This window comes from Salarias fasciatus, chromosome 14 (assembly GCF_902148845.1).
Source record: "Salarias fasciatus chromosome 14, fSalaFa1.1, whole genome shotgun sequence".
Taxonomy (NCBI): domain Eukaryota; kingdom Metazoa; phylum Chordata; class Actinopteri; order Blenniiformes; family Blenniidae; genus Salarias; species Salarias fasciatus.
This window is the reverse complement of record NC_043758.1, coordinates 5,900,250-5,923,389: the sequence shown is the minus strand read 5'-3', so window position 1 is coordinate 5,923,389 and position 23,140 is coordinate 5,900,250. Positions and strand designations below refer to the sequence as shown.

At 41.8% G+C, this 23,140-nt stretch overlaps 1 protein-coding gene across 1 annotated transcript; it reads left to right on the top strand.

Annotated features, from left to right (window-relative positions):
* Window positions 1–1,906: 1,906 nt before the first annotated feature.
* trarg1a (trafficking regulator of GLUT4 (SLC2A4) 1a) lies at window positions 1,907–20,205 on the top strand. Its single transcript, XM_030108604.1, has 3 exons — window positions 1,907–2,585; window positions 17,762–17,888; window positions 19,506–20,205. The coding sequence occupies exons 1-3, from the start codon at window positions 2,175–2,177 to the stop codon at window positions 19,517–19,519; spliced, it is 552 nt and encodes a 183-aa protein (XP_029964464.1). The 5' UTR covers window positions 1,907–2,174; the 3' UTR covers window positions 19,520–20,205.
* The last annotated feature ends 2,935 nt before the right edge of the window (window positions 20,206–23,140 follow it).

The following is a 23,140-nucleotide window of genomic DNA, read 5'->3' as shown; positions in this document are numbered from 1 at the left end:
TGAAGACTTTTATCAGAGTATAAAAATGAAAACCAGAATGACATCACAGCGAGAGCTGGGCTTCATTCAGGGAATCCCCATTCATCACTGTGAGCGCTGCCCTCCACCCCTCTTCCACCGCCTCCATCACCACAGGTCACAGCGGAGCGCAGCAGCCACCCTGGGAAATAAGGCTGAGGCTTAATGCGCCATCTGATGATGAGGGGGATCGATATCAGCAGATCAAATAAAAAAGGGAAAAGCCAGGGAGGATCACGATCAAACATCCAGCCAGCCCATCACCACCGCCTCTCTGCACTTCTCCTACACTCTGAAGCAAAGAGAACCAGCAGACTGTAACACTGCTGCTGTACTCCAGCACTCATTAGGCACCAAATGTAGCTTATCTCCAGAGACTCTGCTTTTCACACCCAGCACAAAAAAGTCGCACATTATTACACGTCTAGGTTTCTTCCGCACTAGTTGGAGAATTGACTTTCACAGAGTTGATTTATGATGCGGGGCTGTGTCTTTGGACACGTCGCCTAAACATGGAGACTGCTGTGAATTCTGCATAGCAGCAGCACATTCTGCCGCTGGCTCCCTCCCATAAACCTCTGGTGCTGATGTTGGAAGGAGGAGGAGGAGGAGGAGGAGGAGGAGGAGGAGGAGGAGGAGGAGGAGGAGGAGGCGCAGCTTCATCCTGCTCCAGCACGAGATGCGTCAAGCTGCCCACAGAAGCATAAATCAGCACAGAAGTGCGAAGATCCTGTTGACAAAATAAAAATCTAGAAACCTCAGATTTTAGGCTGAAATAAATAAAGTTTCAATATTAAAAAAAACCCTGACACACACTGATTTCCTGAAAAGCTGTGGAGGTGTAGCTATATGCTCCATTCAGTGGTTTTATGTGTAAAAATGACTTCTACCATAGTCATTCAGACAATGAAGTAGCACAAAAACATTTCTTTGTGAAATAACAATGACAAGAAAAATTTGTTTTCGCCTCCAAGTGAAAAACATTTCACTTTCATCTGAACGTTTTACTTCAGTCACAATATTCAGTCATTCACAAAATACGAGTATTTTTTATTTTATTTATTTGTATGTCTTTTAATAATTTGAATAATTCTCATTTCCTGAATTTTGATCATCACATAAAGATAATCGTTTTCATTTATTTATTTATTTGTTTATTTATTCATGTATTTATTTAGCTTCAATGTCTATTCTAAATAGCATTTCCCCTTATTTCAGACACAGGTAAACAGTGGAGTAAAATCTGTGAGATTGTTGTGAGGGACAATAAAGATAAACATTGTAGAGTCGGCCATTAAAACTGCAATCTTGATCATTTTAGTTTTAAAGCTTTGCACACGGACCATAATTTAATATAATCACATTAGCTGCAACAACTTTACAAACAGAATGTTTTAAAAAAAATGTCTGGAGTGACACTGACTGACACACAACATTAATCCATGAGGTTATTAGTTCATGGCAAATAGATAAAATCTAATTATATACTATTTTTCATTATCATTCTGTCATTCTTTCTTTGCTTTCTTTCTTTTATGTGTTTGTATCCGTCCATACCCCGGTGGATAAGGTGGCGCTTTTGTTTTGTGAGCGGATTCAGGAGATGCTCAGATCAGATTTGCGCGCTTGACGATGGTCCCAAGTTGAGTTGAGAGAGGGAGAGAGAGAGAGAGAGAGAGAGAGAGAGAGAGAGAGAGAGAGAGAGAGAGAGAGAGAGAGAGAGAGAGAGAGAGAGAGAGAGGAGCGCATAGTGGACACACGCACACTTGTGCTCCATCCTGCTTTTGGAAGAGGAATAAAGAAAGTCCTCTGAGCTGCAGTGTGGGGGAGGTCGGGCTGCGGGGGTCTGGATCTGTCAGACTGGAGCTTTTTTCAGACATGACCGAAGGGAGGAGAAGGAAAGTGATCCGAGAGGAGGAATGAGATCTGGAGGAGTCGCGCTGCTTTCACTCATCTCTTACCGGGGAGCCGTCCGCCTCTCCTCCTCCTCCTCCTCATCCTCTCCGGGTTATCCTCTAACTTTCTCCTCCAGCCTGAAGGATTGGGAGTAAACTTGGACCTGGGAGAGTTGCGGAATGTGAGAACGCTGCGTTTCCTGCTCCGCTGTAAACCACCGATTCAGACTTTATTTCCCCTCTCTGACCCGAGACCTGAACATGGCCATCAACACGGACACCGACTTCCTCAAGTCCAGCTTGGGAGAGGGAGGCGGCGGCGGCGCGCAGTCCGCGGACTTCCACGAGACGGAGAAGCTGCTGGCGGTGACCACCGAGCCGGGGGGCACCGGGATGAAGCTGTCCACCTCCTTCACCGCCAGCGCGGCCGGGGACAAGGGCCCGGAGGCCGACCTGAACGGCCACGGCGTGGCGGTGCGCTCGGGCTCCGCCGGGCAGCTGGCCGCCGCCGCCCCCCTCTCCCCCTCCAAGGCCAGCCTGAGCCGCTCCTCCACCGGGAACGCCACCGTGCAGGAGAGCCCCAAGCCCCGGGACTACCTCATCCTGGTCATCTTCTCCTGCTTCTGCCCCGTGTGGCCCGTCAGCATCGTGGCTCTGGTCTACTCCATCATGGTGAGTGGACGGAGGGGATGAGGGGAGGGAGGAGAGGGGAGGATGGAGGAAGAAAAAGAAATAGAAGGAAGGAAGAGAAAGAAAATTATTTTGGAGTTTATGTGAATTTACTTTTTTTTAACATTTAAAATGATGGTGAAGGGTTTTTCCACACCCGAAGACTTTGAAGTCTGTTAAAATTCATCTTTTATTGTCTCATAAATTGGCAAAATGGCATGAAGTGAAATAACACATATTTCATCAGTCCTAAAATTGTAATAGGCTTTAAACCCCCTTAAATGTCGCCACAGTTTTATATGCAGCATAATGTGCTTTAAAAATCACATACTTAAAAGCACAGTAAATATAAACGTTAGTAGATTTATATTTATGTACAGTCACCTGCAGTAATTTAGAGTTATGATGTTCTATCAAAGGTTTTCCCACATGTTTTTGTTTATTTGAGCTAAATGCAGGAGTACTAACAGAGAATGAATGCTTAAAGCCAGAGGGGCAAACACAATGAGGTTTTGGCTTTTCTATCCTGACAGAATAAATGATCAATTCTCATATTTCAGTTCATTACCATTCATTTAGAAGAAAACAAAGTTATCAAACATGGGAAATTGCACCAAATTAGAAGTGAAAGAACAGGACTCCTGTAGAACCAGATCAGGCTTTTAGTGCATCTGTATTTGCTATTTACTTTCAGCACATTTATCAGACAAACCAAAAGTGACTGCAAAGCAGGACATTTCTCAGTTAGTCAGGATATTGGCTACCAGCAGAGGCTTTGAATATTCCAGTAATTCAAATAGTGTGTTTGCTGTGACTCACTGAGCCGTTTTCACATTTCATGGTTTGAATTCTACTGCAGCGTGAGTAACATTACATTCTTGATAAAAGTACAAGCATCTAAAAACACCATTTAGTTGTTGTTATTTGTAAAGTGTAACTTTCACTCCTAATTTACTAGTTATCTACTTTGTCTGCTCTTAAAATTTGAAGTCATTGCTGTGTAAGCTCACAAATTTCATTAGTAATAAAACTTTTCATTCTGCAATTTTTAGCAATTAATTTTATTCTTTTGAGTAAATTTCTGTTTTATCTAGTTTTGTTACATGGTGTAATATTTAATATACTTTATTGTTTGCCTGATTGTGTTTTTTTAATTTAATAGTATTTTTAGGTGCAGCGGAGCAGGATATAATGTGCCCTGTCCAAGCTTTCAGTCATCTTGTCACTGCTGATGGTTTTCCATCTTATTGTCTTTCTGATATTTGTTTTTCCATGTCGACTGTTTATTTCAGATGTTTGTTTAATTATCTCAATAAGATGTTCTAGTAAACATTGCTTGCCATTTTTTACATGCAAGCAATGATATATTTGATTGCAGGTGAAAAAAAGAGTTATTTGAAAATGTCACATATTCCAAAATAAAATGTTAAAGTTGATGATAAAATATCATAATTCCACAAAGTGACATGTAGGTGTCAACAGTTCAGAGTGTGAATGGGTTACTTGACAACAACAGAGACAGAAAAATCTGTAAATCCTCCCGTCTGGTAATCTGTGAGACACCGACTGTCTCATCAGCCTCCTTAAAGCCGAGGACTTCAGGGATCTCAGTCAGCCGCTGCCTGATGAATCCTCTCACGAGTCTCCGGACGCTGGAAATGCTGATGGAGGATGCAGATGCCTGGTGCGCTGCCTCTGTCGATGGCTCTGCCTTCAATAAAACGCTGCGTAAGGGGCAGAAACCTCAGTTGTAGCAGACCGTGTGGACTCAGCACATGCTCCACGTTCAGACTGAACCTGTTGTCACCTTCTGCAGAGGTGAGATGCCTTGCCAAAAGACAGGGCAGTTGTGGTCGAGGGCTGTGACAGCTTGCACATTTCACTGCTGTGGGTACTCTGGTTTCCTCCCACAGTCCAATCGGGGCCTGTAAACCGCCCGTAGGCATTAACGTTGGTGGTCCCCAAGGCCATATGTTAATAAGCGGCAAATAAAAGATGAATAGATGGACGGTTCGATTTATCCTCATCAAATATGAGCAGGTAAAGCACACTATACCTCAACCGTGGCGTCTCTCCACCTCAAAACAAACAAAACCAGATTCAGGAGTTGGGTGACATTGACTTAAACCTGAACAGACACATGAAGAAGTCTTTAGATTGACTAAATACACACAGGAGACAACCACTTTAAGCACTTCTGAGAGACTTGTTATGCAGTAAAGTAACTATGGTGTAAACTAACAATTATTGTCTTTGAGGGCAACATCGTCAATATCATCTGAATACTTGAAATACTTATTCGGTTTTAGTTCTCACTGGATACTGATAAAAGTTTGCACAATAAAAAAGCTCCTCCTTCAGAGGCTATAAAAAGTATTTGATGCCTGGCAGGATTCCTTTTATTCATCCATCTCCTGTCCGACTGAGGTCAAGGCTGAAACTGAGGCTATCCCTGCCAGCAGAGGACAAAAGGCAGAGCGCCTCCCTGATCGGCCCTGGCATAGTTTCACTATCCTGTTTCCCTCTTTCTACACCTCATCCTGAAAGTCAATCCTGGTAGATTAGGATGTCAAACACTGGAAAAAAAAAACCCAAAAAAAAACATAATGCCAATTGTTCGCCAGACCAGAGGCATTTTTGTAGCATTGTAAAGTCAATTTAGAAATTAGCAAAATGACAATAAAATGCTCGCAGTTACATCTGTGGTCACTGCATCTGGACCGATGCGTGTCCTGAACTGTACCGACTAAGGTCAGAGAAACAGTCCCATACTCAGTTTAAGACTGGAATAAAGATGATCCACATCTCAGGATTCTCCTGAGAGCCAAACACATTTACTTTTGGGCTTGTTAAGTCAGGCAGCTTTCTGAACAGCATTAAAAAAATCATATGGATTTCCTGTGGCTAAATCCAAAATGTTTCACATTTCACTTTGACATGTGGAAACAATATTGCCTTTATTCTGAAGGTTCGATATATTTTGAAGCTCTGGTTATGTTTTATTTTGGTGGAGTTCAGGGCAAACTGTTCTCCTTTAGTCATTAAAGGTTGCAGACCGACACAGTAATGGATCATCAAGATGTGTAACACCTTCAATAAAACCGAGGAACGTGCCGTCTGCCTCTGCTGTCATATGATATAAGCCTGGAAACGGCCCTGAAAGAGGCAGTCACCGAAAGTGAGCAGCACAGATAAATAAAGCCTTTGACAGATCCCTGCCATAAATGTCTGGATCTGTTTTACCGGGAGTCTTTTAGTGCCGTCACTTGTAACTCTATTGTGTCGGGATTTTTACTCCGGATGGTATTTGTGTTTTTCAGCGCACTTTACTTCTGACACTGTTACGGCAGTCAAGTTTGGGATCTACAGAGAAACAAGGCAGAGGCAATGCAGCAAGCCCATTAGTTCTGTAATATCACTCCTGTGGGCGCTTCCCACCAAGGGGAATATCAGGCAGTATCCACAAGACAGCCTGTACTTCCCTGAGCCATCATCATGAACCCACTGACATTCACAACTCAGCTGCTCGCTAATGGCACTGAGAGAGAGAGAGAGAGAGAGAGAGAGAGAGAGAGAGAGAGAGGGAGGTTTGACAGAGGGCAGAAGAAAGTAAAGTGAAGGAGGGAGAAACTGGAGCTGGCCACTAACTCAATAGAAGGCGAGAGAAGTCAATTTAGTTTCTCTGCAGAGGGCAGATTGCAGCAGTTACCCAGCTCTGTGGCAGCATTTAACATCCTCTCTCTCTTTCCTTGGGGGTAAAGAAAGGGGATACGGGCCTCCCAGAGATGAGCAAAGCGTCGTTCGCTACAAGGGCAGATGGGTGTGAGCGAGGCAGCAAATGGCCACGGAGTCGTTCCTGTCACTTGATTAGAAAGGAACTGAATCGGGGATGCCAGATAAGTGCGAGTGAGTCAGGACAGGGGAAACAGAGGTTCACAACGAGCCGCCAGCAAATGAATCAAGAGCGATGTGGTTGATACCCCATGATGCAGCTCTCAAGTGCAAGCTTCGCTAAGTGCCAATATCCTCTTCGCCCACGTGAAATGGAAACTGCAGGAAAGTTAATAGACAAAAAAAAAAAAGAATCCTGGTCAAATGGTCATTAAATCATTTCGGACAGATAAAACCGATGTGATATCAGCGAAGTAAAGCAGAGAGAGGAGCAGAATATGGCTTCAGAAATCCATCCATCCATTCATCCAGCCTCTACCTGGTAAAAACATGGATGTTTTGGGAGGAAACCAGACGACCCACTCATGCATAGAGAGAACATGCAGAACATGCATGAAAAACAATGAGCTCTACACACTGAAAAATACACCGCCTCTCCATACACAGCAGGAACTGGCAAAATGCTATCATTAAGCTGCTGGGGAACACCAGAAGCAGGAAAATAGGAGTTAAAAATAATTTACGGCCATTTAATACATTGTTAAATAAATAAATTGAAATAGGAGCATAGTAGAAGATTTTATGAATCCGAGGAACATAAATAAAAATATGGTTAAGTCCTCAATAGAAATACTGAACAGACAGTCAGTTAAATGTCAGGTTAGACTTGTAGATCTTCAGTTTGCCTTCAAAACACTCAGTGCAGTCTTCAGCTCTTCAGACACGGACCACAGTTAAAACGGGAAGGATTAAAAACTCACTACCTGATAAAACTACATCAACTATCAGGAGCTTTATGATCGTGTGGAAGGATCTTCGGCTGCAGCTTGATGCGTAGCGCAGCCAGTCAGAGCAGCTGCATGATTGATGAGCGCGTCCAGTGACCTGGATTCAAGCCTTTTACCTCCTTCTAATAGTCACATACATTTATGTAACATTTTCTGTACTATGGATGACATATTACTTGAGACCCTGCTCTAAAACTTAACCTACTCCAAGACTCAAACTGCAGAGTAAAAAATCAGAATGGAAAAACCAACAGAAACTCAAGCAAGGTTTTGGTCTATTTTGGATCAGTGTGTAGGCCTCGAACGCAACTTCTATTAATCCTGTTTTCAGCAGCAGTTGGCAGTCGATCTAAGTAGGAAAAAAGAGAGACAAAACCCAATAAATCCACTGTGGGCGAGCCTGCTCAGCACAAAGCGGCAGACAATGTTGACTAACGAGTGAACACGCTGGAGCATTTAGCTGTAACTGATCCAATTATTTCTACCAGGACTGAATAAAAGTAATATGACTGCTGCTCTTTCGGGTTTTTTTTTTTTCTGCACTGAGGAAATTGCTCGTCTCTCATGGTTGTGCAAATACAGGCGTGGTCACATTCATCATGACTCTGTGGGCTGATGAAACGCCAGGGTTTTGTGTGCTTGGGATTTTGTTTGGCTTCTGGCCGCTGCTGATAGGATTTGGCATCCATTGTTCCGATACCATAACTCCCAGTCTATTTATGCTGTAATTAAAATTCAGAAACTACTACAAAGCATAAAAATAAAGCTTTGCGTGCGCACAGACTAGCGACTGCAGCGACGCCCAGGGCTCCAAACGACACACAAGACTCCCCACTGAGACACACATGCAAACTTCTCAGGACTTAAAAAACACACAGGAGCACTGAATGACTGCCAGATTTGGAAAGTTGCATGAATCTTGGAGGAAGAAAATTATTACACATTTTTGGTGATTTTACAGCCATGAAATCAATATAAATCTTTAAATAGTATAGTCATGCAATGGTTAGTCTGCAAAACCAAGTGGCACTGAGTCATGAAGTGCAGACTGGTCACAACCAATGAGCTGCTCTCTCTGCCCCGAGCTTTTATTGTGTAGGAAACCTACAAACGGCAGGTTCTGCCTTGGACAGGTGGCCAGTCCATCACAGAGCAAACACAGAGAGACGGGCGAACAAATTCACACCAATTCAGAGTCAGAAATGAGCCTCATCGACCGCATGCAGTCATGCAAAGGCAATCTGCAGAAAACACAAATAGGCCAAGGGAAAATATGCAAACTCCACTCAGAGATGCTACTGGAATATCATTCAGTGGCAAGAGTGCAAACCGCTACGCCGCCAGGGTTCATTTCATTCTGAGAAATCACACACCACGAGTCTTAGTTTCAGCTGATCAATGGAGACGATCGCCTTTCGGCTTCTCGTTTCCGGTGCGGCCGCAGCGGATCATGAGCCGCATGCCTGACTTGGCACATGCTTCAAAGCTTATTTTAACCTCCAGGCTGCCAGACTCCACAGGATTATACAGAGATAAAAGTGTGATTAAGATAATTTATCCAAATGCTATCTGTGCAGGATTTTCTGTCACCAGTGTGAACACAAGGAACAAGTGTTTTCTTCGCGATCTGTGTTGGGACGTTCACACTAAGGATAGCAAAAATATTTTAAATCTTCATCATCTCATGGAAGAAAGAAAAAGGTGAAAGAAAAGGGGCATTAACATCATCGTGATTCTGCAATCATCATGTAAGAACTTCATTTCCCAATGTTTTAATCATCGAAGCAACTAAAACGGACTGTAATCTGATAAAGCATCAGTCCTCCCTGTGAAAGAGTCGAGCCTTTTACTGCGCTGCGATGTGGCGCATTGCTAAGAACGGGGGGAAAACTTACATCCATCATCGTCTGCCACCACTTCCAGCAGCACAACCACCTAAAAGCCAACTTCCAGCTGGCTGCCGCCGTAGATCTCTGACAGATGCTCTGGTGTTGGAGGCTTGCGGCTGGCAAACACGGAAGATGTGCAGTCAATTATGGGGATTGGAGAGGCTGGGGTAATAGGTTTTTACAGCCTGAACTAGCCTATCCCAGTAATGGGAATGCCCCAAACTGCAGGAGCATTATTGCACGCTCTGCAGATTTGCCTGTAAAATATGGACTTGCAGTGCTGCACTGGCAGGAGGACTGTGGCGCGCGTGTGTGTGTGTGTGTGTTTGTGTGTATGTCGGCAAATGACTGCTTATTAGCAGTCAAATCCTGCAGACATCGTGGGAGAGCATTTCATACTGTTGTCGCCAATTATATGAATCTCATCAGTCCTACAGAGCGAAGTCACGAAGCGAGATTTATTCATTATTTTCAATTGATGCTGGTGATAATGTCATTGTACCGCTGAGAATAAAGCCGGATACGACTGGAAAGCCGTCGTGCGAATACAAATAAGCAGCTCTCACGATGCATGAGGGAGTGGTGCTTTCATGTGAAGGAGAGTTTCTGTCGGACCGCGGCGGGAGGGGCTGCCTAAATCACTCCAGCGTTATTTATACTGCAGCTCTACTGTCGGTTAATACAACTCAAAGTGCTTCTCAGACTATTGACAGCGTAAGAACAAAATAAATCAAGTAGGAAAATAACAAACACAGGAAAGAATAAATGAGGAAAAAAAGAATTAAAAGATCTACAAAAACTAATTAGAAATGCCTGGCACAGACTGAGAGATTAAATTACAGCACGAGGTGGCTGAATAAAAGTCCCGCTGTACAGAAAAAGAAGAATGACCAGTTAGCTGAATGGATGCTGGATCAATGGATGTGGGGTGAGAAACCCCTTCAGTCGAGCAGCAGTATGAAGCAGGGCTCACATCTTAACACGGATAGAAAAGCAGTGTAGATAAAGTAAAGAATTCATTGTGGACACAAGTTCTAATGGTCAAGATATGTTTCTTCTTCTTGTGTTGTTCAATGTTCAGGAGCAACTCTTGATACCATCTAGTGAAAGAGTTTGGTATTACAACACTGGCAGCCATGTCTTTAGTTAGAGCCCATTCGGTTGATTATTTGAGGGTTTTTTATGTTTGGACACAAAAATCTTACATTCTCCACATCCACAGCTTGATGTGGGCATAGTTTGTTTTATTTTGTAGTCTATGTTCCTTTCACAGGTATCGATATGATTCCATTCAGTGTTTATTTGTTTCTCTCTTTGTGTATTATATAATTTCTTATTTCTTATTTTAATCTTGCATTGATAAAAACATTACAAACAGCTTTGTCAGTGCACTGCCGCTGTGAACTAAACTGTGACGTCATGCGCTGTCCTGGAATGCCGTCATGGCAGTTCTGTGTTTTCAGTTCACGAGCTGAGAGAGACACACAATTAAAATTCATGAGCGACAGGAAAATGCATTTTAAAGCTGTAAGAATGAGAACTGTGGCATCGTGACTCTGACAGATTTGATCATCTGACCGCATTGAGTGGTTTGCAATTTTAATGGGAATTTTAGTGTTTAAAAAAAAAGCCTAAAAGCACAGCTAGTGGCCTCCAGAGACCGTGATACTCCTCACACCAAACCAGACAGTCAGAGAGCAGTTTGGTCAACCGCAGCGACGAAGAAATTACAGCAACAAATTATGAACTTCACTTAACCTTTTTATGAAGCTGGTCTTAGAAGGAAGGTTTCATTTGTTGAGTGATTTATTACAATCCGTGTGTGTGAGTACTCAGGAACAGTAAACAACTGTGGATGTAAATTCAAATGATTATTTTCCTGAAAGTGGCTAAAATGGCTTCACGCTGCATCTGCACCAGGCTGCTGCTGGCCCTTTATTATTAATGACAACAGAAAACAGGAGCACTTACTGGTCCCTACCTGCCTGTGCCGAACGTACAGACACATGAGCGAGTGAGCAGGGGGTGTGTGTGTGTGTGTGTGTGTGTGTGTGTGGTTAGTGGGAGGCTCCATTCGGTTGACTGATTAATGCTCGTATTGATTCACAACAAGAGAACGTATGCCCATATTTGTTTTCTGAATGGGAAATTCTATCCTGTTGACCATCTGTACACACACACACACACACACACACACACACAAAACTCTTCGTGTCCAGAGGCCATCAACAAATGAGACCAGCGCTTTCTTTGTGCCGTAGATGAAAAGTGATCGTCTGCCTGACGTCAAATGATCGAAATCTCTAATTTTCAGGAGTAGAATTTCTGAATTTTTTTCAGGATCAGCTTTGCTTTAGCGCAGATATCCAGGATGTCGCTGAGCTCGAGTGGTATGATGCAGGCCTCCTCTAGGAGGCGCCAGAGAGTAACCAGATTCCATTTTACTACACTTCACATGTGGTGCCATGAGGATGTGATCGCTGTTCAAACCTGTGAAAAACAGAGGTGTAGTCCTATTTGGTGTTCGGGTTGTTCGGCGAACAGATGGAGGATGCAGCTATGGGGAAAAAGCTGTTCCTGAGTCTGGGAGTGCTGGCTTCGACAGCACCAAACTGTTTGCCGGATGGCAGCGGCAGGAAGACGATTAAGTCCTAAGCGAGCCAGATGTTCTTGGACAGTTGGTGAGCTGAGTCCAGATCAGGGAGTTCAGTCTCTGGGACTGGATCAGCTGCTTCAGGTCCTTCTGCTCAGCTGAACCACACAGCGATGGCGCTTCTGAGTTCAGGATGAGGACTGATGACGTTCCCAATCCTGACTTGCTGTTACCTCAGTTTGGGTGAGATCGGTCACATTTTCAGGGTCTTGGTCTGGATTCGGTCTCAGGTTCGGTGGTCTTGACTGCAACACTGGTATACCAGATAAAAAACTTACTCGATGTTTCCAATTAGAAGTTAGAAGACAACAGTTATTATTGCTCAATTATAATGGGTCTGAAAAATGAACAACACCTAAAAATTCAAAAAGAATCACAAAATCCAAAAAGTCAACCGACGATTACTACTTGGCATGAGGCACGTGTTGGGCTACATGAAACTCACATGTCATAAAAGGAGAAACATTTAATTCATGGAGCCTTTTTGAGATTTAGACGTTCATAAACTGTTGTGTATTTTCTTACAGCTCACAGAAGCCAACCTGGATCGTATGAAACAAAAATGCTGACACAGAGGCTTTCTCATATTTCTCTTTCCTGTGCTTTACGTGACGGATGGTCAGTCTTATCATCTTCGTCAAATGCACCTTTTTTTCATTGGTGTTTCTTTCTAATCACTGTAAATAGGCAGCGCTTTCTGAGAGAGACCGCCATTGATTTACGGTGCTGATGTTGCTTTTTCTCTGTGATGCGAGTCCAGATCGATTCAGACTCTGCTGGGATTCGGTCCCACAGCTTCACATTGCAGTGCTGCAAGGGAGAAGCTGCACAGCGTCCCCGTAAGTCAGAGGAAAAGACCTCTTATTTACCTCTGATAGTCAGGATCTGCAGGACTGGTGTGGCACCAGGCGTAGTGGAACTGTGATACATCAGACTTTTACTGTTAACGATCCAAATAAATAACTTTTGACAATCAGAGTTCTTGTTCTTGTCTTGCAAAATATTGACAAATAAAAAAGTATTTGAAGCTACTCAATTAAAGTGAGTTCAATACAATAACCTTGATAAAATGATTTTATGAAATGATGCACTGACTATCTAAAGTGCCTTTGTAAAGACTTCTACAACCTAAAAGGAGCCGTGATAATGCTAACATTAATAGTGATGGTATTACAATCTTAATCACAATCTAGTGATATTTATAAAAACACTGCAGTGAAGCATATTCCGCTCAAGCAGATGTCGGAAAAGCCTGGAAAATGTACAAATTAAAATAAGCAATTGCGTACTTGAACGAGTTGAATCTGTTAAATTTCTTGGTATCCAAATTGATGAACATTTAAATTTCAGCAAACATCTTGATTATCTAACAATGAAACTATCTAAATATGTTGGCCTTTTTTTCAAGGTGAGACATTTCCTTCCCCTTGAGGCCCTTCTGACTTTATATAGGTCCCTATTTGAACCTCATCTAAATTATTGTAACATCACATGGTGTAATATTTACCCCAGTTACCTCCTAAAATTGCAAGTTTTACAAAAGAAGGCTATAAGAGCCATTTCTTGGGCTAAGTATAACTGTCCGTCGGACCCTCTCTTCTATAAACATCGGCTTCTGAAACTCACTGAGTGCAACTTATTTCACAATGCCTGATGTATAGACTCAATGATAGACTCTGCCAGTTAATTCCTATTTCTACCCCCTCTCATGATTACAGCACAAGGGGAAAATCCCTGGTAAAGGGTAAAAATAGGAAGTTGAAATGTAGTAGTTTTAGTGTAACATGTAAGGGTCCACAGATTTGGAATGAGCTGAGCGAAGCCCTTAAAATGTCTAGGTCTTTGCCCATTTTCAAAAAGAAACTTAAACTTAATCTCCTTGAAAAATATAATGGAACCCCGACGAGCTGACGGCTTATTTATGTCCTCTGAAGCCCATGAGTAATCTGTGTGTAATAATATGTTGATGTGTGTTTATCTGGCTAATGATTGAAGCAAACATTGTCGCCATGTACAGGTAGGATTAGTGCAGGGTAGGTAATAGCTTAGGTAACTGTAGGTTGAATGTGATTTTCTGTTTTTAATGTAAAATTCTCTTTTCTTAATGCTATAAGGGCCCCGTCAATAAGCACTGGTCTGCTTCCAAGGGTGTCCCTAGTTACAAAATGTATTGTTCTCAAATGTACAGTATGTGTCTATGTGACATTTCTGTCATTTTGCAATTTGTAATTTTGTAATAAACAATGAATGAATGAATGAATGAATGAATGAATGAATGAATGAATGAATGAATGAATGAATGAAAGAAAAATGCAAAATGTTTTTGATTCAGGAGGTTTTTAAAGTGTAGAGCGACAATGAAAACCAGCAAAGGCCTGAGACTCTCTGGAGCTCCACCATCAAAACCAACTGAAAGTTTGAAAACCACTGAATTACAGTGAATTTAGCTCATAAATAAGTTTTATTATTTATTTATTTATTTTTTTGCATGTGAACACATGAAACCCACACTGTCGTATGACTGTTTTCATTACTGCTTTAAGGGTAGAGCTGCCTTCAGAGGAAAACCCCGGGGTTGCACTGTCCCCCCCCCCCCCCCCCCCCCCCCCCCCTCCCCCCTCTCCCCCCCCTCCTGCACCAAGGTGGGATTTACTACCAGAGACAGCCTGGAGACAGAGAGGCTCATGGGAGTGAGAGGGCAAAGTGACTACTCGGAGATCAGGGAGGATGGACGGAGCGCTGTCTCTGCCTCTCTCTCTCTCCCTCTCCCTCTCTCTCTCTCTCCCACTGCAGTGTAATCTTATCTGATAGCGAGGCTACCCCGACTCTGTACCCTCAGCTCTCAGCCAGACAGGCAAGACGCTACAAACTGTGGTTTATCGTGGGAGAAATTAACAGTTTGTGCAGCGACAGAAGGTCTGAATGGTGGCAGCTTGTGTGCTAAAAGAACAACTGTTCTAATATGGTTAAAGTTCCTGTCTTTTCTTTGTATCCTTGCTGTAAATATTCATGAAGTAGCTGTGATGACTGACATTGCAACTCTGTGGTATGGATAACTGTTGCTGCTTTTTTTCTATTGATTCTCTGTATGAAACAATGGCCAAGTAATGTCTTAAAGTCGAGAGGAGACAAAACAATAACTAAAAAGAAAAAGGCTGCATGAGGAAAAACAAGTCAACAGATAAGAGTAACACCGTAGTTTTTTTCTTAAAATATATAATATGTAAACAAAAAATTAGGTTATCATGAAGTAGTGTCTGTGACGTTAAGATAATTTAAAAATTCATTGTATTATAGTAAATGTTTTAATGTCTTCAGAAAGTGAAAAAGTAACTTAAAAGAAAAAATAGCTTTACTGAGTAATTACTTCAGGAACACAAAGGAAACTGAAAAGATTAAAGAAAATGAGAAAAAGAAAGGGAACAGAAGTTTCAACCAGACGGTGAATAGATAGCAAAAAAAAAAAAGTCCACAGATACCTGAAGACATAAAAACACACCTGGTTCTTTGCAGCTGTTTCTTTAATCACTGATCAGCAGACACATGTTAGTAAAACAATTCAGACTCATATCAGATAGCCATCGCAGACAGCAATGTAAAAATGATGCAAAATGGTAAGTATAATAACAAAATGCAAAGCTAAAGCAAAGCGTGACACAAAAATGAGTTTTTCGAAAGAAAATCCTTCCTCTGTGTGTTTTGCTCATAAATCTCTGTGACACAAATAATGCTTCACCTCCTTTTGCCCTCCTGTCAGAGCGTCTCTGCCTTTTCTGTCATCGTTGGCACGATAATGGTCACAGCGGTTCATTTAAACACACATCAGTTCAGGGAAGAGATCAATCAAAGTGCAATGTAATGTTATATTGGTTTAGATGGACTGTATTTTGCCCTCAAAATGTATTACCTCGGTGTAATTTAATTTGAAAGTCAGTATTTTTTCCTTTTAATACCACACTATCTTAATGGGGGGAAAGTGCCTCCCAGAAATGTAGCTGTGTAATTCAATATAGATGAGGGAGGGGAGAGGTCCATTTCCTGCTGCGCTGCACAGCCGCTGGTTTTAGAAGATGCCATCAGCACCACGGACAGCTCCTCCGTTTTTCATCGGTCCTCCGGAGCACAAGCAGCTCGCTGCTCTGTTAGTTTGACTTTGGAGTGTTTTTCATATTAAGCGTTTATAATGATGTGCAAGCATGTTGCAGCCTGAACCAGACTGCTTCTTCAACTCTCACATAACACATGCTTTTCCTCCAAGTGGTGATTCTTGGCTGAGTTTATAATACTGTTACAGGTTGTAGCTGCAGCTGTCCCAACAGTTGCGTTGTGGTTGAACACCAAAGAATGTTTTACATTACGGGAGTCAGTATTGAGTCTAAAACTGGTTTTGATTTATATAAATGATATTTGCAAAATATTAAAACTGATAGGAAATTCAGTGTATTTGCAGATGACACAAATATTTTTTGTTCAAGTGTGTTTTACAGAAGCTGCTGGGAGTTATCAGTTGTGAAATGTGCAAACTGAAAAAAGTGGTTTAACATTAATAAATTATCACAAATATAAGTCAAACTAAATTCAGGCTTTTGTAAGTATGGTAAAGGGTATACATATGCACAGATGGAGGTAGACGTCCTGGAAACTGAAAAAATTCATGAAAGTAAAGTGCAAATCGCCTCATAAAAAACGTTCAAAAGAAAAAATATCAAGCAGCATTTCGGTAATCAATAAAGTAAAGCTCATTCTGCATCACAAAACCCTTCACAATCTGTACTGTTCATTAGTTTTACCATATTTAAATTAGTGTGCAGAGGTTTGGAGCAGTTCATATAAATGTTCACTACAGTCACTACCAATATAGCAAAAAGAGCAATAAGGATCATTCAAATCTGAGGAAGTTTCCACATGTCCAAAAAAATAAAACTTTCATTCATTCAGTCATTTTCAATGAATGGTTATAGAGTTGGGCCTGCCATCGTCTGGAATGAGCTCTGCTTCAGGTGTTCATTATTATTTATAGCTATTTACAATGGAAACACAGTTTTGCAGAAACATTATATTGTCAAAACCTTTTTTCAACTGGCGGAGCTGAATGGCTTTTGAGGATCTGTTTTATTTATGTTGGCTTCTGTGCAACACATTGAGAGAGTGCAACATCTAACAGTTAAAGTCGTATGAATTTAAAGCAAATAAAAACCAAGGATCAAGTTGAGAACAAAGCAGATTCAGCGGAGTGACGGTGACACCGCGTTTATATGAGATTTGTTGTTTCAGGACTCCCGCGTAAAGCCACGCACAGGGAAGGAGGACGGACATCCATCACATCCCTCCCTCACACTCTCACACACACACATAAATCAGCCTGTCTCCATATCTGCAGTATACATAAAGCAATATACATACAGCATTAAAATGATATACAGCGCCTTCACACTGCTGCGCTCACCTACTCCATCCAATTGGCTCTGCAAGTCACATCCTTCCATCAATCCCACTCTGTCTGTCTGAAATAGACAATTTCACCATTGACAGCTGAAAATAAATTATCGTCGGGGGCTTCACCTCACGGGACCACAGCAGATCAACATCACAGCGGTGAATGTGGGTCGTTTTCAGTTTAAAATAACTTTACTGTCACGTCATGGAATGAGGGAAACTTCCTGCTCGGCTCTGCTTCACCTGTTTTCAGTCAAATTTCCTTTTAATGATAAACCGCTAACTTGATAATTACACTTTTTCACACACTTGTATCCAGCTGGAGGTCCTGAACGCAATTCACAATAAAGTTTCATATTTCTATTGTAATCATACTATTTTAGTATGTTTAGTAGTGTTTGCCTGGTGTTAAATATTTGTTTTATTTCCGTTTTGCAACATTTAATCTACTCAAACCGTGTTGTTCCGTGGTCCATGGCGTCTCTAATTTTCTCGGTACCTTGTGTTTTCCTGTGTCTTCAGTCTAGAAACAGCCTCCAGGCCGGGGACATCGATGGAGCCCGGAGGCTGGGCCGTCTGGCCCGTCTGCTCAGCATCGTCTCCATCGTCCTGGGCGTGGTCATCATCGTCGTCTACATCTCAATTTCAGGTAAAACGAAAGCTGCGTCAAAACACGGCGACGTTACAGCGGGCCTCAGGACTCAAATGAGGAAAAGATTCACACTCACTGTGCAGCTTCGACCTGTGTAAGACGATCGCATTAGAATTTGGTGTATGCACAACTCATCACACTCACACCCACAAACGCATGCACACACAAACACACAAAGGCCTTAACAGCAAATGTTCAACAACAAAGAAAGCCTCTGCGTTACGATTACATGGTGATATATGACACGACCACGCTGTGTTTTCTGTGTCCAGGTGTAACACATTTCTAAGCGGTGTGTGTGTGTGTGTGTGTGTGAGAGAGAGGGTGGATTGATTGGCACTGCAGCGATTGTAGTAGGCTAACTATGCAGAAACAGTCTCTGCTGAGGAGACCACACCTCTTCTTTTTATTTATAATTTAATGCTAAACTGCCTCTTTGGAAAGATTACTGCAGTCATTTGTTGGATGTGTCTAAAATATAGTCCCCATTACGTGTAAGCTGCTCTTTGCTAACTTTTATAGGAACTGAAAAGAAACAATCTGCCGTCTTAAGTGTAGATCAGTCTGGTTTGATTCACCAATAAGTTTGAGAGGGTTTAGTTTTATTTTTCACATTGCTGCATTAAAAGAACAGGAGATATCGCTGGACTTTTTAAAACAGAAGAATATTCATGACATTATTTCATAAGTAATGTATCCTTTCAGGGTTCTGTTTTTGTTGTTGTAATAAGGTTTTCTACGCAGAAAAGATTTTTTTCTATCATTATTTAATCAATCAATCAATCAATCAATTTATTTTTGTATAGCCCAGTATCACAACAACAGTTGCCTCAGAGGGCTTCAAGATGTTACATTGGTCGGTAAAAATAAAAACAGTGAATAAGCATAATGTTAATATGTCAATATTTACAGTAACGAGACAAAACGAAGCAACCACCACCTTAGACCCTCACATCCGGCAAGAAAAAACTCCAAAAACCCAGTGGGAAAAGAAGAAATCTTGGGGAGAACCACAGTATGGAGGGATCCCTCTCCCAGGGACGGACAGCTTTGGCAACAGCTAGCATGAGACAATAAGAAGTAAAGCCTAGGACTATGTTGAGTACAGTCCGTTGGACGGTCCAACACAAGAACCACGGATCCCAGCAGCAGAAGCTAAACTTATTTAATTTCACCTAATTTTTGAGTTATTTTTGTAAAACTAATTCGATGATTTTAGACCAGGAGTCTGAAACATGTGGCTCTTCACCATCTCTGCAGTGGCCCCACTCAGCTTTCACATTATATAAATGAATATTTCACTCATTTTCATAATATTCAAACACCAGAGAAATGTTCATCAAGACTCTTAACTCTTGGCTAAAAGGAGATTGTTATAAAAGGTACAAGTAGAATGGGGAAAAAAATAGCTCAATCCGCAAGAAATGAAGGAAAAATGTTAATTTTGCATTAACCTGCATTAAAAGAGCAGTACAAGCAGTTTGATTGCTTGATTGATATCACACCGCACAAAACCTTTGGACGTGACAGTAAACAGTGGAAATAATGAGATGAAGCACTCTGATCTGTTTGACCTGTTTTATAACTCCCTCCTTCTCTCTGTTTTCAACACAGTAACTCAGCACTGACATGGACGCCCGAAAGGAAGAAAAAAATGAAGCAGAATCCACCAATAAGACAAGGAAGAAACTCCATTCCAAAAAAAAAAAAAAACGATGCTCTTCATAACTTTACGTCATGCTGTAATTCCATTATGTCTGCCCACAAAAAGCAAAATAAGAAGGCGACTCATGAAGAGACCGTCGTGCAGCGAGCAAACCAGTGAAAAACCCTTCAGAGATGCATGCAGTAGAATCCAGTAACATTTGCTTGACAAGAATCACAGAAATCCAAATGTAAGTCACTCAGGCGTGGACAGAGGACGAAGAAAATGTCCGTCTGCGTGTCGCCAGAAGGACTCAGTGACGATTCTGTCTGGACTTCTGAGAAAGAAGAGGACAGGAGAGCCAGCCGTTCCTTTTTACGGGATTCCATTGGACAAATGAAAAAAAACGCAAAACAGCTTCAAGGTTTTGTCCTTTAAACTTTGGACGGCTTCATGTAATCCTCATGTATTCTTCACCGAACCTCTGCATTCAAAGTATATACAGCTGCAAATATATTTGACATCATGATGTATGAATCTATAGAAATCTACACACTGTATATGTAACATTTTCTAAGACGTTTGTATGCCAAGTGGTGCTGGGTTTGTTAAGACTGTCACAATAATGGCTGCCTGGACGGCATTCGATCCGTGGAAATTCAAGGGTTCGTAAAAAAAACAAAGGGAACACAATTTTTGAGTTTTGGGATTGATTTTAGTTTTTTGTCCTCACACACGCACGCACACACACAGAAAGACCAAGTGCATGCTTGAATGTAGATAACCGAAAGCCTTCTCTCTGACTGTTATTGGTTATTTCCTGATGAACTGAGGAGTCAGAGGTTTGCACATGGAGGAGTGATCTGTGTACATTAGTGTGGCCACTGGAAGACTATGAGGACTGTAATGTCTCCCCCCTCTCCTCCCCCCCCACTCTGAACATGGCCTTCCTCTGACAGGGACTTCAAGGCACGCCAAATCCACCGCTCTCTTTCAATGACTTTGTGTTTTTTGGTCCATTTCCTCTCACACCCGACTCTGCACCCTCACCCTGAACTCCGTCCCACACAGCAGCTCCTCATTCTCATTCTGACCATCGACTGTTAAGGCGCTGTTTCACCGAATGTTTTTTCCTCTCCTTGTATTGATATGAAATATATTTATATGGGAAAATGTATCTATATATGCAATATGTACGCATGCTACGGGCCAACCAGGCTCACACACACTGACTTTTCATTCATTTGTAAATGAAAATGTCAAGTAGTTTGAATGTGTGACCCCCCCAAAAAAAAGCATTTAAAAACAACTTTCCTTTAAAAAAAAAAAAAAAAAATTCAAGCACGACAGACGGTCTGTATTCATAACTTTATCTGAGAGAACGCACTGTATGAAGTCCTCACGTGGAAACGCGGGACTGTGGTATTGACTTATAACAGGCTTTATGCTCCAAGCACAGAATAAAACCGCTCTCATCCTCAGCTTTTCTTTTCTTTTTGGCATTTATCCCAAGTTTGCCTTATGCAAAACTGAATCAGGAAGCATTTGGGGGAAAAGAAAACTGATGTAAACTTAAGTCCTGTTTGATTTCCAACGATTGTATAAAAGCTCACTCACGTAAAAGTGGAGGAACACCAGCTCAACCACACGGCCAAGTGATTTTACCCAGACCCCAACGAAGCGTGGTCAGATTTTCCACTTTTCAAGCCTCTCAATCCGAACTCTTTATCGCTTTCATTTGACTCCATAGCTGTACATACAAGTCACTTGTGTCATCCAGACATTCTTACATTTTAAAGCAGCAAAATCCAAAGATTTCCCATTTTTTACTGAGAGCAGGCCTCTGCTCTCGTGCTATTCCAACATTCAGATTTCTCATTTCTGAAAACGGTGGTCGGGAGCCGACCTAAGCGCTGCTCTGTCAGTAAAACAGTTCAAACCTTCTTTCATTTCGATGTCTTGATGTTTTCTTTTATCCCTTTATGTTCCAGTGTACTGTATGTGCCCGTTCTCATCTCTGTGGTGTACATTTTGCATGTCAGGAATAAATGTTACCATGCATGGTCCAAGTTCTGCCTCCTGATGGAAACTTCCTGGAAAAACAAAGAGAGGTTCTCTGCAAGCGTGTAACAGTCAGCCTGAAAACATCAACTTACTACTGCTTCAGTCGTGGAAATGAGATTGAATAGATCAGTCAAATTGACCCATTCACACACCAACATACTTGACTCCATTGAAAGATCTGTCAATATCACCAAAATTCATTATTTTATTTTAAATTCTGTGTGAATCTAAAACATCTAACGTGAGACAGAGAGAAGTGAGCTAGGAGCTTTACAGAAACTAAACGATACTAAAGATTTTCATTAACTTGAGGAAGAGTTAGAGGAACACAGAGGAGATCACGTCATGTTACGTTTTGAGAGTGGAAAATGTGAAAACGTGTCCAGCCTCCATCCACACTGACTGAGCTCCAGCTTCAGGCCTCAGCCTGCAGTCTCTCACACTGGATGACCCTCATCGTACAGCTGTTGCTTTCATTACATCCAAACCCGCCGTTCATACAGCAGGACGCCATCAGCGGCTCGCCGCTCGGCCTCGGGGAGCACAAACACCATTCATCATGGCCGCCGCAGCCACGGACCGTGGAGCGCAGAGGGAGGGGGAAAACAGTGAAGAATTAACAGCGGGGTTTCCAGCTTTACACACACACACACACACACACACACACTGCAGAGTACTGATACGCAGACACGTCACAATATAATGCCTCATTAAAGCAGCTCTCCTTGAAATCTGTGCACTTTCACACTTGTCAATAGCTGAGAGAATGGAGCAACAGCAGTTTGCTGTGTATTAATTTAACTCACAGTATAAATGTTTTCAGTTCAAGTCTTTGGATGTTTTCACACAGGAGAAAATTTGGGTAAATTAGAGCCATTGCACTTGACTGTGTTTGCAGGGATGAAAGGTTCAGGGTTCGGTTCGGTTACAGTAAAAACAAAATGCTTTCCCAGACTCATCACATTTCTTACAAAAGTGTCCAAGTGTCTCACTAATCTCATTTAGAATTTTCCCAAATTTAACTCAAATGTGACATTTGGTTGTTGAGAAAATCATGTTAAAAGCTTCACACTTCTGCAGAAAATCCAACCAGCCTTGAATCCAACCATCCACATGAAATATGGCTGAGAGTGAAATAAAACGGTCCTTCTCATTAGTCGAAATCATTCATTTTCAGCCAATCACTGATTAATTCTCAGTATAAGACACGATTAATTTCCTGCTGTTAGTGAGACAGTAGTGGATCTTTTGGTTTCGATGCCATTCAACACTAATCTAAACTCATCCTTGATGATAGTAGTAAAATGTACGTGCCTGTAGTCAGTTTAAAAAGTTTAGAGTCTGGGTTCAGTTTGACCGTCATTTTCTTTCTTTTTCATTCAGTTGAAGTGAGACGTTCGACGTCACCAAAGGAAAAATTCTTCATTCTTTGTGAAGATGGCATCAAAAGAGGGCTGAGAGCAAGAAAACGAATTCATCCAGCTTGATCCACTAAAGAGGGGTTAATTTTTTTTAATCGCAGTCACTTCGAAACTATAAG